Genomic DNA, 17,416 nt, shown 5'->3' with positions numbered 1-17,416 from the left:
GGCTTCAATGGGTATCAGGAGCAAACTCTCCAATGGCTGGAGTCATACCTGGCAATGGGAAGATGTTTGTGGTTGTTTGAGATCAGCCATTTCATCTCCAGGTCAGGAGTTCTTCAGTGCAGTGTCCTAGGCCCAACCATCTCCAGCTGCTTCATCAATGTCTTTCCCTCCATCACAAGGTCAGAAGTGAGGATGTTTTTCAATGACTGTACTATGGTCAACACCATACACGACTCCTCAGATACTGAAGCAATCCAAGTTCAAATATAACAAAAATGTGAAAATATCCTGACTTGGGCTGATAAGTGGCAAGTAACCATACAAATACAATGACCAATTCCAATAAGAGACAATCTAAACACTGTCCCTTGACGTTCACTGGTATTACCATCACTATCAACATTCTGGGGACTACCATTGACCAGAAACTTAACTTGACTTGCCACAAACACAGTAGCTACAACAGCAGATCAGAGGATGGTAATACTGTGGTGGGTAACTCACCTCCTGACTCTGCAAAGCTTGCCCACCACCTGCAAGGCACAAGTCAGGAGTGTGATGGAATACTCCCCACTTGCCTCGATAGGTGCAGCTCTGACAACCATCAAGAAGCTTGACACCATCCAGGATAAAGTAGCCCGCTTGATTGGCACCACATTCACAAACATCCACTCCCTCCACCACCGATGCTCAGTAATGCGTACTATCTACAGAATGCACTGCAGAAATTCACCACAGACCCTTAGACATCACCTTCCAAATCTACAACTACTTCCACTAAGAAGGACAAGGGCAGCAGATCATCACCTACATGTTCCCTTTGAGACCTTCGCTATCCTGACTTGGAAATCTATTGCCATTCCTTCACTGCAACTGGGTCAAAATCTGGGAATTTCCAAGGGCATTGGAGGTCAACCTACAGCACTGCAGCAGTTCAAGAAGGCAGCTCACCATGTTCTCAAGAGCAACTAGGGATGGGCAATAAATGCTGGCCCTACCAGCAACACCCACGTCCCCTATCCTATATATGCATAATAAAAAAAACCTCAAGTTTCTAAGAGAAAGAATTTCTCTTCTCAGTGATGTATCGATGATTTATCCTGTGATTTTTAGCCTTCGCTCTACAGCCAAGGGAAAACAGAACTCAGTATTTATTGTGTCAAACCTTTGAAAAAAACTTATATGTTTCAATGAAATTACCTCACATTCTTCCAAACTATAGAAAGTACGAATTCATTCTGTTCAATCTCCCATCACAATACTGACCTTTCAGCTGAGGAAATCAATGTTTAATTATGAATACAGCCTCCAGTGTTTCCATAAACCTAATTTGGTTATTGCTGTGATAAGCTAATTACAACTCTTGGTATTATGGAAATAGACTCACCTTGAATGCCATCCCAGATCATTTTAAATACAAAATTATTCAGGAAGGAGGAGATGGTGACCAGCTCTTCCAGTTTGAATGAGACTTGCTCCTCATACACTTCAATATCATCCAAGATCCTGCAATAATAGTTAGAACTTAATGTAGTAGCAGAGGAAGAAGTGGACAATGGGTAAAGGAGGTGTTAGATTAAAAAAAAAGATTACTGAGAACTAAACCAAACAACTACTAAATGAACCATGGAACATAACCAGCAGGAGCTGGGGTTTGTTTGAAGGGGCAAAGAAATACTATCAGAGCTCCAACTTATACATGTATTAGGGATTAAATGATAAATGCTAACATTGCGACTTTGTCACCATAATGAGTCAATTGTAACATTCTTTATTAGAAAACAATTTCCAGCAGGGCTTTAAAGGTCATACTTATTGCCAAAGATGGACATGCAATAACAGCAAATCACAAGAAAAGTGTGATTTTAAAACCAAATTTGACTCAGTTTGAAGATTTTGAATCAATAAAATTAAATCTGCTCACTCTTTGAAACTGCATTGTGCCATGAACACCATTTTAAAAGTAAATGGTTGAAAGGATTTCTACAAATCTGCAATGTTGCTCTCACTTCATTGGCTTGCTGCAATGAAAAGAGACAAGATGATGCAGCCAATATTAAGTCAGTCACTCAAACTTAATTGAAAGAGCTAGTAACAATAACTGGTCTAAGCATTTGCAAAAACATACTTTATAAGCCGAGGACATATATTTTCCAGTCTCCAGTATATTTTAAGAATGGCTGGCTCTGGGGTGAACACATGTTTGGTTTAGAAATATGATAATGTTCTTTCTATTAGAATATGCATCAGAACATTTGATTTGATTTATTATTGATATTTCTCCCCAGTCACATCACCAGAGTGTCTGGAGGGCATGATCCCAACTGACATTGCACAGGCAAGTGGAAGGACATTTAAAAAAAAAAATCAGTGACTGCTTTGCATACTAATTTCATCTATAAAATTAGGAAGTACTTAAGAGCAGAAGTCCTGATCTTCAACTTCTGCTCCCCTTTAAACCATATTGTTCTGTTCGTCCCTGATAAAACCATTGCACTCCGAAGTTGATCCCAAACCTCTCTTAAACTTACGTGATCAGGTGCCGTGAGCAGTCACAAAACAGCATCAGCATGGCAAGAAGAGATTTGGATTCCTCAGTATCATTGTTCAGGCACTCAAGGAAAAGCTTCAGACCCCCTTGGGGCCCCAGCTCACAAATGAACGCCCACAACTTGGGCAACAAGTCATCCAAATAGGTCAATCCTGAAACAGAGAAATACAAAACGTTTCAAAACCCAAAAGAAATTCCAATCGCTGGATACAATATAGGTAAGAATGCTCAGTCAACTCAGCATTAAACCCACATTGAAAATCATTTATAGTGCGATACTTTGACCTCCCGATTTATGACTCAAATGTTTTAAGATATTTTTTGTTATTATTTGCTAGATTTTCGTAATGGCTCAGTCAATAGATACAATGCCTTGGAGTGAAAAACTAAATTGAAAAAGCTGTTTTAGAATCTAGATTTTATAGACTGATTTGAAAAAAAAAAGTCATTCGAAACTTGGATGAATCAGTGACAATGTCACAAATGTATTGTGTAAAGTTTTGAGGACATTCTTTAGGATGTCCGTGGGCGGCACGGCGGCACAGTGGTTAGCACTGCTGTCTCACAGTGCCAGAGACCCAGGTTCAATTCCCACCTCAGGCGACTGACTGCGTAGAGTTTGCACGTTCTCCCAGTGTCTGAGTGGGTTTCCTCCGGGTGCTCCGGTTTCCTCCCACAGTCCAAAGATGTGCAGGTTAGGTGAATTGGCCATGCTAAATTGCCCGTAGTGTTAGGTAAGGGGTAAATGTAGGGGTATGGGTGGGTTGCGCTTTGGCGGGGCGGTGTGGACTTGATGGGCCGAAGGGCCTGTTTCCACACTAAGTAATCTAATCTAATCTAAATCAGGATTGAAGCCTAGGTAACAGAAAGGGTACAGAAGAAACTTGTTAAAATGATAAAAGGGATTAAAGACTTCAGCAATAATGAAACTCGTTAAAACTTTCACTAATGAAAGGAAAGTTTAACAGATGTAGTACAGTTGATCTAAATTCTGGTGTATTTAAAAAAGGTAAAGAAACAAAAATTTACTTCCATTGAGTTGATAATTGGAGAGCACAAATTCAAGATGATCACCAAAGGAATTTTTTAAAAATCAGGAGAAAGAACAGAGACCTAGTTGAAATAATCGTTGAAACAGAACCTTTTATAGCTTTAAAACTGGATAAATATTTGAAGAAATAAATAAATTATAAAGGGCAATGGGGAAAATTATATTGGTAAAGCATTTCCTCTTCAGCTGAACAATGCTCCGTTGAAGGTAGCTGGTGAGGTGAAATCCCTTTCCACTGTATATATGGCTGCAACTTCATTCATCTGGAAACATATTTTGTCTGATACACACAAAAAATGATCGATTTTACAGGGATACTCCAAAAATACAAACTGACCTGTGAGAATCTGGAGACGAATCTGGGTGAGCGTAGTCAATGCTGTCTGATATAACACACAAATACTGCAGACCTTTTGCACCTCAGGAGAGTCCACACGCTTCCCACCCACTGGCTTCAGAATGTTTCGCATGGAGGCAGACTTCTGAAATGCTCGTTTAAAGAGATCTACAAGAAAAATCAAATCATTATATGGAAAAGTCTTTTTATACTTATCTGGGTACTGATTGTGGAATTGGGTCTTGGAGACTTAACACGTTTCCAATTTCCCATTGCTAGTAGCACACATTTCGGAAAAGCATCCAATCTACATTTCAGTTGGGTACTTTAGTGCTATAGGAAAGGGGGAGACCTATTTCTATAGTCACGTAGAGTTTTCAATCCAAGACCCAGAAAGGAAAGAAACATGTTGCAGCCAGATACATCACACAGCTGTCTAATTTCAAATCCAAATACTGTTTCTACTAGTTTTCTTGCCTCTTTACAGCATTGACTTAGGAGATATGGTCTGTGACTCCATGTAACTCACTGTCAATGATTTGTCAAGTATGGGTGTAGACAGTGAGCATATAAGCAAAATGCAATCTTTACTTAGTATCTACAAGGCCATCAGCAGAAGGAATCCTGGCTAATACATTCCATCCCATTCCAGCTCAGAATTGGTGAGACCTCAGCTGAGATGAGTCCAAAACCAAAGTGGTCTGTATGTCTTGATGTCACAACTGGACAATTTTGATGTGCATTGAACCATCAGTGAAAATGAACCCTTAGATTATTGCATTTTATTAAAGATGCAAATTAAAACAGATGCTTACTTTTGACATGAATGTTGTTTGAAGGACTGGAGAATTGAGTATTTGCCATGTCTTGGGTCTCAGCCAGTTTCTTGCTCAACACATCATGGAACAGCATACGAATGACCCGCACACTCCACAAGAACTGTAACTGCTTGGTGACTAGAGGCATTGCTTCGTTCAACCTGAGAAGAGGCAGAGAGTCATAGAGATGTACAGCATGGAAACAGACCCTTCGGTCCAACCCACTCATGCCAACAAGGTATCCCAACCCAATCTATTCCCACTTGCTAGCACCCGGCCCATATCCCTCCAAACCCTTCCTATTCATATACCCATCTAAATGTCGCTTAAATGTTGCAATTGCACCAGCCTCCACCACATCCTCTGGCAGCTCATTTCACCCTCTGCGTGAAAATGTTGCCCCTTAGGTCTCTTTTATATCTTTCCCCTCTCACCCTAAACTTATGCCCTCTAGTTCTGGACTCCCCAACCCCAGGGAAAGGACTTTGTCTATTTATCCTATCCATGCCCCTCATAATTTTGTAAACCTCTATAAGGTCACCCCTCAGCCTCCGACGCTCCGGGGAAAACAGTCCCAGCCTGTTCAGCCTCTCCCTGTAGCTCAGATCCTCCAACCCTGGCAACATCCTTGTTTATCTTTTCTGAACCCTTTCAAGTTTCACAACATCTTTGCGATATCCTGTTGTAATCTGAGGTAACCCTCTTCGCTGTCCACTACACCTCCAATTTTGGTGTCATCTGCAAACTTACTAACTGTACCTTTTATGCTTAATGATGGAGCCATGGAGAAATTTTCTCGATTGACACTTCTGAAATGATGCATTGAACACAACTATCAAGTTTTCATTTTGTTGTCATGAAATTTATTTGTGTCATAACTTTTATTATCAGGTGAAAACTGGAATTTGAAAAGCCCAACTCAATGTGAAAATGTCAATACTGAAGGAAAGAACCACACCTGAAGTTTTAGATTCAAGTCTTACATGCATTGGTATATCACAAGTGAGAAACAGACTTTCACTTGGTAATCTGGTCTGGGGAAAAGGCTCAGTGTAAAGCTGGTTTGGTATACCTATACCTTGTGTCTTTAGTCCAACTTTAGAAGAGCTCCTTCTTCTATACTAGTGAGAGATTTTCTATTTAAAACACAAACTGCCTTTCTGGTTGTCTTGTAAGAAACTGTCAACTTGAGGACAATGCGTGCATTGGCATTTTCTGCATTGAAGTGATACATAGCTTTTAACTCTCTTTAGGGTTAACTTCAACCAGGCATGATTCCGTCATAACTTTGTCTGCTGAGTTCAAAACAGCTAATTTCACAAATGCTTAAAGCTCTGGATTTGTAAGATTTACATAACGTATCCAGTATTTAATATTTTAATTACATGCCCAGGTATGATGTTATCATTGCCTTGTCAAGCTTCCTTTTTATTGAATTATTATTGTCACATTTTTCTAAATTATTGTTTATAGTTTTTCTGTTGTCTGTGGTAAGCATTCATTTAATTACAGACAGTCCCCCAGTTTCAAACAGGATCCATTCATAAATCTATTTGTATGCACATTGGAACACAACGCAGGGCAATATAAAATAGTCGTTTGTAAGTGCAGGAAACATTCATGTGGTTTATCTTTAAAATTATATCACTTCATGGGATTGCATTCATAATTACGAGTGTTCGTAAGTCAGATGTTGATAAAATCGAGGACCCTTGGTAATAGCATACGCATGAATTCTCCATGTTCCCTTTTTAGGTATATTTTTTTCCTGCTAGCTAAAATGGATTTTACCATGATAATTCCAAATCAATGTTTTTAATATGCTTGTGGTGAACTAAAATAATGATACTAATTTCTTAATCGAATCTATATTTCTAACCATATATTGTTACATATTCTTGTGGAACCAGTTTAAAATGGTGGGATTTCGTGCTAAATTATGTATGACACATACTTTGGATGCACACTCAATGATAATTGTTTTAGGTTTCCACAATGTAAGAGTCTTAAGTGAATCCAAACAACAAGAAAGGAAAGTTTAAGACATCACCCCTAGGTGGGATTTAAATGCCACAACCCACTAAATTTTTGAATTAAAAAAAATTAATATTGCAAGATGGTGAGAATAATTGCAAATTAATGACAGCAAGCAGTAATTGCCAAGGGTAGGAAAGTTTTATTTTGTAAACTTGATTAAATGCTGACACTAAATTAACAAAGTTCTGGTGCTTGGAACATTTTGACACTTTCTACCCCACAGTGCTAGTATTAAATCCTCCCCAGGTCAAGCAAAGTACACATTAGATACTGTACAAATGAGTATCCTAAACCACTGATTCCATTAAGAGAGCTTCAGATTATAGAGATCAATGAATAGTGAAACCAAAATAAGTAAACACAATATCAGCTTGACAGACATTATCAGATAAACATAATGAGACAGATATCCACTGCTAGCACATACCCATAATCAACAGTCTGCGAGAACCAGCCCAGTACTGGGTGCCAGTGTGTCAGGTTGGACTTCTTCTGAGATACATACTTCTGGCAATACGACAGCATGGCAGTCAACACACTGACCAAGTGATGTGTCTCTTCCTCCAAAACTTTCTCAGATAGGTAGGCCAGATAAATTAGATTCCCTGTGTCAAATTGGACAGATTTAATTTTGAAAAAATTAAAGTTAAGAACGAACAGCCACTTTTATCAATATTCAGAGACTATTCTGTTCCATATTCCAAATAAGATTAACTTAATTCAGTTCCCCTCCCAATTTTCTCTTCACTTTCCCTGACTCATACCAGGCTCTGGTTCGATGAGCATTTGCAGCTTTGTCACACTTGGCCACATTTCCCCGCCAATGGTTGAGCTTGAACAGTGAGCATCAGTAAACTGGTCAAGCCATGAGAGACATTATATACAAGGCTACACCAAATTCACATGCAGTTTCCCAATAAAAATCACGGAGAGTGCTGAGTACTGGGAATTTATCTTCTCTCTCAATACCCTAGAAATTGGAAATAAATTGTAGTACCCAACTTTATTAGATGTTCAGGAAGGGAAATCATGTGAGTCACTTCCAATTATCTTTTATATCACTGAGTGCCCTGGTATTATCTTACTTCAGAACACAACATCGGGGTCCACTCAGTAAGTGACATAAAAGATAACTAGGAACCTGGCATGCAGTGTTTTTATTTTGCCAATGTAAGTGTAACCTTGAGTAAGTCAATATTCCTGAAACACTCACCCTGCAGACAAAGTGTATGGCTTCCCTCCAAGCATACACAGATATCGCCACATTGCTCATCTCGACTTAAAAACAGGATGAATTTCCGGAGTAGCTCATGGGTATGGATCATAGCCATGCACTTAAGAGAAAGGGACAATTCATTAAGATTTGGTGAGGAGCGGAGGAGGATATCTAGTAGCAAACTGGATGTGGTATAAGAGAACTTTGGTGTGAGACAGTCACACTGCATCACTTTCAGTTCAGAATTTCACTTAGAAACTGCTGTGATCACAGCAAAAAACAGTTTCTACTGAACTTCCTATCTATGATTATACATTTATCACAAGATATAATGCAAAGAAACGGAGTAAATCAGCAGCACACACACAGGTTGTTCTGCTATAATGCGACAATTGTGTTCCTTTGCAAACTTTTGTCATAGAAAATTGCGCTATGGAAAACTACTATAGAAAGTTGCACTGTAGAAGATCACTAATAGAAAATCGCTAAACCCGTTCACAAAGTTCACCTTATCCAAACAACGTCCACAATTGGTCAATTGCATTATAGATGATTCATGCTAATGAAATGCATGTCATAACAGAATGACCTGTATGTCAAAGGCAACTGCTCCCAAAAACAGAAGAATGACCTGAATAGCATCAAAGACATTTATTTTTGTTAATGGAACAGCTATTTGAGTCCAAACTTCCACACATTCTATAAAGGGACAGAAAACATTTTCCTAAAAATGGTACTAAGGGAAAAAGGGGTTTTACAAAAAAATTCCAATCAAATCTCAGTATTTTATTATTTTTGAATTGATCTGAGCAATGAAATGCTTTTAGTAGCTTCTGATGTACTGGAAATATTTCCCACTAATCCTTCCCTTAATTGAAAAGTCTGCATGATGTATCTGCTTTCATTATGTACTGAGAGAGAGAGAAATGAATTCAGTCTTCACAGACACAACTGAAATACATCAACTCTTTAAAAAAAACTCATTCCACAATATATGGGTAGAAAGGTGAAGAATCTAGAGATAATGCACAGATTGCAGTGTACCATAATGCAGAAATCAAAAATAATAAATCTGAAATAAAACAAAAAAACAAGATAGAAAACCAAAACAGCATCATCAGCACTTAGGAAAAAAGACACCATTCACCTTCAAGTGCTGGTCATCCCATTCTGTAGTTCTAGTGTTTTCTGTTGTAAAGACCATGATTTTGTTTTGTATTTTTTGGCATTTTTAATTGTTGTTGGAAATGGGAAAAGGACTATTTTAAAAGCCAAGGACAGTCGAAAGATTGCTGCACCTTTTAAAAGGAATTGACCTGATATTCATTGTTTGTGTTTTTTTTAAAACAACAGCTGCTGTGGCAAGGGTTGTGGTGGAAGCTGAGTGTACTCATGTGGAGCTTTGGCCAGCAACAGACTGGGCTGCAGACTAGAGACCAGTTATCAATGACAAAGGACTTCTATCTGCCAACAACTATGTAGTTAACTCCCACATGGTTGAACAGCTCATGGGTGAGAATATTTGAGGGAGAAGCCACTGGATTTCCAAAGGGAAGGAGCTTTCTAAAACTGTCAAGCCTGAACATATGAACAAGAAACAAGAGTAGGCCACTTTGCCCTTTGAGTGTGCTCCATCATTCAATAAGATCATGCCTGATCTGATTTTAATGTTAACATTACAATCCTGCATATCTCCAGTAATCTTTTATTCCTTTGGTAAACAAGAATGTAGCTACCTATGCCTTAAAAATATTTAATGATTCTGCATCCACTGCTTTTTGAGAAAGGGAATTCTAAAGACACTGTACTCTCATAGGAAGAAAAGAAATCTCTTCTGCCTTAAATGGGCAACCTCTTAATTTTAAAACTATGACATGTAGTTCTAAAGTCTTCCACAAAAGGAAACAGCCTTTCCACATTCACCTGGACAAGTTGTCTTAGGATTTTGTATGTTTCAATTAAATCACCTTTCACTCTAAATTTCAGAAGATACAGGCCTACCCTGTTTTCTAAAGGCAACCCATTCATTTCAAGTCTGGTAAACTTCCTCTCAATTGCTTCTAATGTATTAATATTCTTTTGTAAGTACAGTGGCAGACTGTATACAGTACGCAAGGTGCATACTCATGGATACTCTTCATAATTGAAGCATTACCTCCTTACTCTTCCATTCAGATCCTCTTGTAATAAAACAAATCTTTCTATTAGCTTCCTGATTATTTACTGTACCTGCATAATAGCCTGAGATTTATGTATTAGGACACACAGATCTCTCTGCATCTCAGAATTCTGCAACATCACATCATTTAGATAACATTTTGCTTTCTGCCAAAATGGACAATTTCACATTTTCCTGCATTTACCATCTTTGCCCACTCCTTAACTATCAAATCCCTCTCTAGTCTCCTTATGTCCTCTTTACAACACATTTTCCTATCTGTTTGTGTCATCAACAAATTTAACTACTATTGCTTAGTCAAAGTCATAGATATGTACAGTATGGAACAAGAGGCCCAGCAATCACTTCTCTAGCTTCCCACAGAGTTCTCGGGTACACCTTCATCTAAATCATTTATATAAATTGTACTGAGGTCCCAATACCGATCCCTGTAGCACACCTCTCGTGACATCCTGCCAGCCTGAAAAAAGACCAATATATTCCTACTCTCTGCTTCTTGTTAGCCAGCAAATCTTCTATCCATGCCAATATGTTATGAAAAATCATGAGTTTTCAGTTTCTGCTAAAATCTTTGATTGGCACCTTATCAAATGCCTTCTGGAAATCCAAGTACAACACCAGTTCCCCTTTATTCAGAGTACAAGTTGCTTTTTCATGAATTCAATAAAATAAAAATAATCACTGACAAAATCATGCTGGCTCTGCCTGATTACCTTTAACTTATCCAAGTGCCCTGCTATAATGTCCTTAAAATCTTTTAACATTTTCCCTACAATAGATGAAAAAAGCTAATGTAAGCTGAGGTTATTCACAAGTAAGTCAGCGACTGTGTATACGAACCAACTACCGTATGCTTCCTGTAAGCAAGTGAAAGTACCTGAAGGAAGATCAAGGAGCAGCACCTCGAGAAGCCAAAAGGATCATCTTAACAAACGGCCTCACCCATAATATCCATTTTAATTTTGTGTGTGTGTTAGGAAAGGGAAAGTTTATAAGGGAGTTAGAGTTTTAATTAGTAGAGGAGTGTTATGGACCAGGCTAGCCCCTTCAAATCATTTCAGAAAGTAGCCTAGACCTTAACTTTGCTGGTTGTTTTAAGCAGGTGTAAGTGGACATTCCAGGAGTAATGCAGCTGGCCCAACTACTTAGTTTTAAACAAAACAGAATTTATTTGCAAGATTACCAAATGAAACACAAAGGAGGACAGAATATAGAATAACAACCTATATCAGAAAACCCACTAGGCGAAAGCAAGGACTGCAGATGCTGGAGATTAGAGTAGAGAGTGTGGTGCTGGAAAAGCACAGCAGGTCAGCCAGCATCGACATTTTGGGCAAACGCCTGCTCCTTGGATGCTGCCTGACCTGCTGTGCTTTTCCAGCACCACACTATCCAAATACCCAGGCTATCCCAACTTAAGGATGCTGTTCCAAATACTTGCAACACTTCCCATAAACACCCCTTGGCACAAAAGATAAAATGAAACACAGGGTCTTAAGGGAAAGATGTCAAAGAAAGGTAGGATCAGCATAGACCTGCTTCTTTAGGTTCAGCAGCTTCACAACAACTGACTGACTGCTGTCAGTAAACAAACAGACTGCTCAAAACAAATCAAGCCAAACTAGAGACAAGCTGAACTGGGAGAACTGGCCACTCCCTTTTCATTGTACAAGTGCTTGTTTAAAAACTTGAAAGCCTTTTTCCCGAGGCAGTATCTGTTAGCCATAATCAAAGTGACCCTAAGACCCAAAACTAGATTTTTCCGAATTGCTGCTTTTACAACCTCTCTGAAAGAAAAACCGAGGACAGCATAATGTTGTAAAAAGAGCAGCATCGTCACAACAATTACATGCTGAAGGTTCATAATGGCTTACTGCAGTTAAAATCTATTTATTTGTAATAAATATCAATTCTTGTTAGGTACACAAACCCTGTCCATGATTTCTGTCAACTTGAGTCTAAAAGACAGGGGAATTCTACGTACTAATAAAATTTTTTTAAAACTTGTGATGACCCCAGAAATAGGGGGATAGATTTTTTTTAGTTAGATAGACTTGATTTCCAGCACACTATCCCTGTGAGGGATAACAATTTGAATCCTATATAATATTAGCTAAGCACTCTGAAGGTAACGAGGAAGAGTAGGAACCACTTGACAACTACTGGCATTCTTTCTGTGAAATTGAAGGAGGTTTAGTGAGAGTAAGCCACCCTGTCCGCATTAGATGAAACTGAAAATTGCAGAGACTTTGGCAATATGGGGAGTAGGGAGTGCCAGTTGAAAAAAGTACACTTTTCAAAAATATAACTGAGTAAAAAAGGTATCTAAAGAAACAGATAAGTTGCAAGCAGAGTTTTAGTTGTGACATTTCATACCTCAGGTACTAACGTAGACAGATGTGTCACCAGTGCTGGGACTGACATTATGTGCAGAAGAAAGGAACGGAGCAGGTTGTCTGAGAAATGGGCAGCAACCACCGGGCTGGAAAAAGAAAGTAAACTAACTTTTAAAAGAAACATGTGAATACAAATGGATTAAACCAAAAATATCACACAGGGAATTCACAACAAAGAAGCAGATCATTTGTCCCAACTAGTTTATGTCCAACAAAATTCTCCTCTAACTTATCATCTAATTTAACTGGTATATCCTACTATTTCTTTCTCCTTAATTAGAGATTGAATTCTAATTAGAAAACACTATGGTTCAGATTTTTCCAAGGAGCAACAATCATCATTAAATTGTTGCTCTGTTCAAACATCCCCCAACCTCAAATCTGCATTACAATTTCTTCCCCGAACGAATCAGCCCACTTTTCACAGACATGTACAGTGCAGTGATTCTCAAAGAATTTTATCATAATGCTATAGATTCAGAGGGAAGTCAGGGAACCCCACTTTGCTGCACTAGCTTAATTAATGTCAATGAATGGGTACAGTGTATAGGTGGGCAAGGTGGCAGACAGGTGAATGGGTAGCTGGCAGGTCAGGCAGACAGAAGACGTGTAATTGGAGAGGGGTGGGTGTAAGCAGATGCATGGACACAGAACTTCAGAGACATGTTTGGTTGGGGTGGGGGGTGGGGTGGAGGTAGGGAGGTTGGGGAGGTGCACAGAGATATGGGATTGCAAGTTGCCTGTGCTGGAGTTACTCAAGAATTAGCCTAGATTTTTCTGTCTAACATTTCCTGGTTTACTAATTTGTTCAGTTCCACAGAATTAGCCCAAGTCTCCAACTGTAATGCAGAGTCTAAGATTTTCAAAGAGGATCCTGGAAAGCAGAGGAATTGCCATTGAACGTTGAAATTTCCCTTTAACTCTGAAGTAATTCAGAATATCGGAACTTCTGCACGATTCCTCTATGTAAATCTGGTCATACATCTGGTCTTCGATGATCCAGAGACAGGAAGATTTGGGCAAATTTTTCTTCACAAATTAAAATGATAAAACATCTGTGATAAAATAGTGTAAGGTGCTTCAGAGATATTATACAAAATGCACTGGATTTACTGGAGGTGATGGAGACTTGCCAGTTGGCTAGAGAGCCAATGGGAGGCCCACATAACCTCTTTATGGGAAGGGTAACCAAGTTAAATTCCAGTCAGGGGTTTAACTGGACAGAATTAGAACTTGGACAAAATTAGAACTTGGCCAGGATCAAGGGCCCTGGGGGGTAGACATCTCACTCACTGAAAACCTCCGGCCAATCAGATGCCAGCAGCTCTACTTAAAGGTGGTATCAATGAGAAGGCAGTGACTGCTGCCACTACAGCATTCACCCACGGCCTCACTGCTCAGTGATGTCAGGTGGGTGGAGTCATAATGTCAGCAACACAGGCCTGAACAAGGGCCTTCCCACCCCAGGAATACATAAACAACCTGCACAAGAATGCTCATTGATTCCCTCGCATGATGAGATCTCCCCATACACTGGATTAATGATAGTGACACTAAACTGGGTACTAATTGCTGAATTAATGTCTTTAATGTCATTGAATGATCAACCAACACCACAATAGAACAATAGAGTGTCAACTTAAATTACACATCCAAATATTATACTCTAATTTATTAATATGCTATCTCTAGAAAGTTGCAATTCTTTAAAAAATTGATTATTGTGCTACCAAACAAAAAGCATAATGTGAATTTTATTGGCATATTATTTGTGTAATTTTTGTTAAGGACATACAAGTAGTGACTGATTAAAAACTTGAGCAAAGAGACTTCTAGGAGTTGGCTCAGGAGGAGGCAGACGTTTGTAATGTTGCCTTCGGCAATAAATCTGACATTAAGTAAAAGATTGACATAGGATTTCTCCTTCATCAACTGCTTCTGAAAGAATGAAATATGAAACTGCCTGGTAAGCACTTCAGCCCGTATGGCAAGTATGGATGTTTACTGAGCGTCTCATATGCAGTCTAACAGACTAAGAACTAAGTACCAGAGCCTTTCATTGGCTTGCATGGAATACTAATTTGCTGTAGTAATATTTGAGCAGAGATTAGTAGAAAACACAAGCTTGTTTATCTCATTAAGTGCTCCAGAAAATAAAAACAGAAATTATTTAAAGTTCCTTAATCTCCTTGAAGGATTGTAAGCTGCTCTAAAATAACTTGAGTTTGAGGTATTAGAACTTTATACAATCTGTTTTATCTTGGTCAATCTTACTTCTTCATCAAGCTGAATTTTAGTTTACAGCTCATTTTATGTGGTCTGGTCATCAAACAGTGAGACCAGTAGCTAGAAAATACGTGCTAGTCCTAAAATGCAACACATTCAAAAAGAAGAGCATTGTTTATCATGCAGCCTGCAATGCCAGAATATTTAACATTCATATTAAACACACAGGAAACATGGCTTTGCATCCAGAAGCTATCAATCTGTTAGGCAGGAGAGAAAATAGCTGGATGCACCCAAATTGGAATAGCTACTTGCACAGCAGTAGATTGTGCACGAGAACCAAAAGCTCTTGAATAGCAAGTCCCATTTCAACACCAGGGCACATCCAGATTTGAATTGGATCTAAAGCAAAATCACTTGAGCTTTTTGTTAACCCCCACAACCTAGACAAAAACGTTGCAAAAGCATGATTCAGCTAGTACAGCTACTTACTAGAAATCAAAGGATTCTGTGGAGATCAAACCATACTCTAGCACATAATCTCCATGATTCAGGTAGCAGTGTCCTGTTTGTTAAACCAAAATTCTATCAGTATTCAAAGAGGGCAGGGAGTTGTATCAATTAGCCATTATTACTTACTCACCTACCACTAAAAACAAATTCATGATCATTCACTACTATTTCTAGGATCGTGCTGTGTACAAGTTGGAGTGCAGGCAAACAGAGTGGCTATTTCAGATGTGATTCACTGAGAATCATTGTCTGATGTTACTGGAAGATAGAATAAGATGGATAAAAGAGAGTTACTATTTTCAAATGCCTTGCTCAAAGTTTACCATCAAAAATGGTGTAATGATTTGCATCAGAATAATGGGATTTGGATTCACACCAGTGAATTTCCTTGAATAGCGAACCTCAACAAATGCCACTGGGAACAATTTCAAAATGCAAAACAAGGATAGGAAGGTAAGGAAAAATAAATGAATTTTAATACAACTCCTTATTTGTTTAATGGAAGATAGGTTAACCCTCCCTCCTAAAACCATTCTCTTGTCTTTTATTGGAGAACAATAAAAGGTGAGGCATCAAAAACGATTCCTCTGCATTCTACAGCTGAGCAGACCACAGATGTCCAGAGGTAGATGAAACCACACAGTTACAACTTGAAGAGCTGGGCCTGCAAATGGCCATTAGCTATACTGATGTACCAATAACAAAAGGAAGAATATTTGTATCAATCTAATGCTTGTAAGGGGTACAGATAAAACACTCAAATAAGAATTTGTTTTTGCATTGTTCATTTGCCTCTCCAAAAAGATTGATGAATCTATAAGTGTTATTTCTCTTGTTGAAAGCTTAACTGCCATCTTTATGGCAAGCTTACCAGAAATGAAGTTTGATCTGAAAGTTCCTTACCGTAATGCAAGGGTGAAGATGGCTGTTAACGTTCCTTTAGACAAAGAAGGTTTGGATCTTGCCAGTCCATTTGTTAACAATATCTGAGAATAAAGAAACTTATTCTTTGTTACTAAATTAAAGACTCTGAATACTATATTTTACAGTCACACAGTGAAATCAGCTTTAACTTGTGCATTCCTGTACAGACAGACTTCAATTCAAGCTGCTGTATTCTGATAGGCAAGCCCAGTTTTAGCTGGTTAAACTGATCAGCCTTGTTGGTCATTAAGCGTGGTCTGAAACAAACAACCAACCCATAATAGAACATAGAACATAGAAGAATACAGCGCAGTACAGGCCCTTGGGCCCTCGATGTTGCGCCGATCCAAGCCCACCTAAAACTACACTAACCCACTATCCTCCATATACCTATCCAATGCCCTCTTAAATGCCCATAAAGAGGGAGAGTCCACCACTGTTACTGGCAGGGCATTCCATGAACTAACGACTCGCTGAGTGAAGAACCTACCCCTAACATCAGTCCTATATCTACCCCCCCTTAATTTAAAGCTATGCCCCCTTGTAATACCCGACTCAATACGCGGGAAAAGGTTCATACTGTCGACCCTATCTAACCCCCTGATCATCTTGTACACCTCAATCAAGTCACCCCTAAACCTTCTTTTCTCTAGTGAAAACAGCCCCAAGTGCCTCAGTCTTTCCTCATACGATTTTCCTTCCATACCAGGCAACATCCTGGTAAACCTCCTCTGCACCCGTTCCAATGCCTCCACATCCTTCCTATAGTATGGCGACCAAAACTGCACACAATATTCCAGATGCGGCCGTACCAGAGTCTTATACAACTGCATCATGACCTCAGGACTCCGGAACTCAATTCCTCTACCAATAAAAGCCAGTACGCCATATGCCTTCCTCACCACACTATTTACCTGGGTGGCAACTTTCAGAGATCTGTGTACATGGACACCAAGATCCCTCTGCTCATCCACACTACCAAGTATCCGACCATTAGCCCAGTACCCCATCTTTTTGTTATTCTTCCCAAAGTGAATCACCTCGCACTTAGCTACATTGAATTCCATCTGCCACCTTTCTGCCCAGCTCTGCAGCTTCTCTATATCCTGCTGTAACCTGCCACATCCTTCCTCACTGTCAACAACTCCTCCGACTTTCGTGTCATCCG

At 39.1% G+C, this 17,416-nt stretch overlaps 2 protein-coding genes across 4 annotated transcripts in view; one reads left to right on the top strand and one right to left on the bottom strand.

The window, feature by feature from the left end:
* The window catches only part of mmab (metabolism of cobalamin associated B), a 56,771-nt gene extending 45,892 nt beyond the window's left edge, over positions 1-10,879 (top strand). Inside the window, exon 9 of the mRNA XM_087999933.1 lies at positions 9,364-10,879. Coding sequence (XP_087856059.1) covers positions 9,364-9,394 — 31 coding nt within the window. The 3' untranslated portion in view covers positions 9,395-10,879. The remainder of the gene's footprint in view (positions 1-9,363) is intronic.
* Positions 1-17,416, bottom strand: part of ube3b (ubiquitin protein ligase E3B) — a 61,066-nt gene that overhangs the window by 23,812 nt on the left and 19,838 nt on the right. For all 3 annotated transcript variants that reach the window (XM_043715495.2, XM_087999930.1, XM_087999931.1), the window contains exons 9-16: positions 16,228-16,310; positions 12,566-12,671; positions 8,008-8,128; positions 7,222-7,399; positions 4,755-4,918; positions 3,940-4,107; positions 2,532-2,703; positions 1,388-1,506 (exon numbers count right to left, since the gene is read on the bottom strand). In XM_043715495.2, coding sequence (XP_043571430.2) covers positions 1,388-1,506; positions 2,532-2,703; positions 3,940-4,107; positions 4,755-4,918; positions 7,222-7,399; positions 8,008-8,128; positions 12,566-12,671; positions 16,228-16,310 — 1,111 coding nt within the window. The remainder of the gene's footprint in view (positions 1-1,387; positions 1,507-2,531; positions 2,704-3,939; positions 4,108-4,754; positions 4,919-7,221; positions 7,400-8,007; positions 8,129-12,565; positions 12,672-16,227; positions 16,311-17,416) is intronic.

Source organism: Chiloscyllium plagiosum, unplaced genomic scaffold, assembly GCF_037043375.1.
Source record: "Chiloscyllium plagiosum isolate Xiang-an unplaced genomic scaffold, Cpla_swu_hap1 HiC_scaffold_24, whole genome shotgun sequence".
NCBI lineage: Eukaryota > Metazoa > Chordata > Chondrichthyes > Orectolobiformes > Hemiscylliidae > Chiloscyllium > Chiloscyllium plagiosum.
This window is presented reverse-complemented; position numbering and strand designations above follow the sequence as displayed.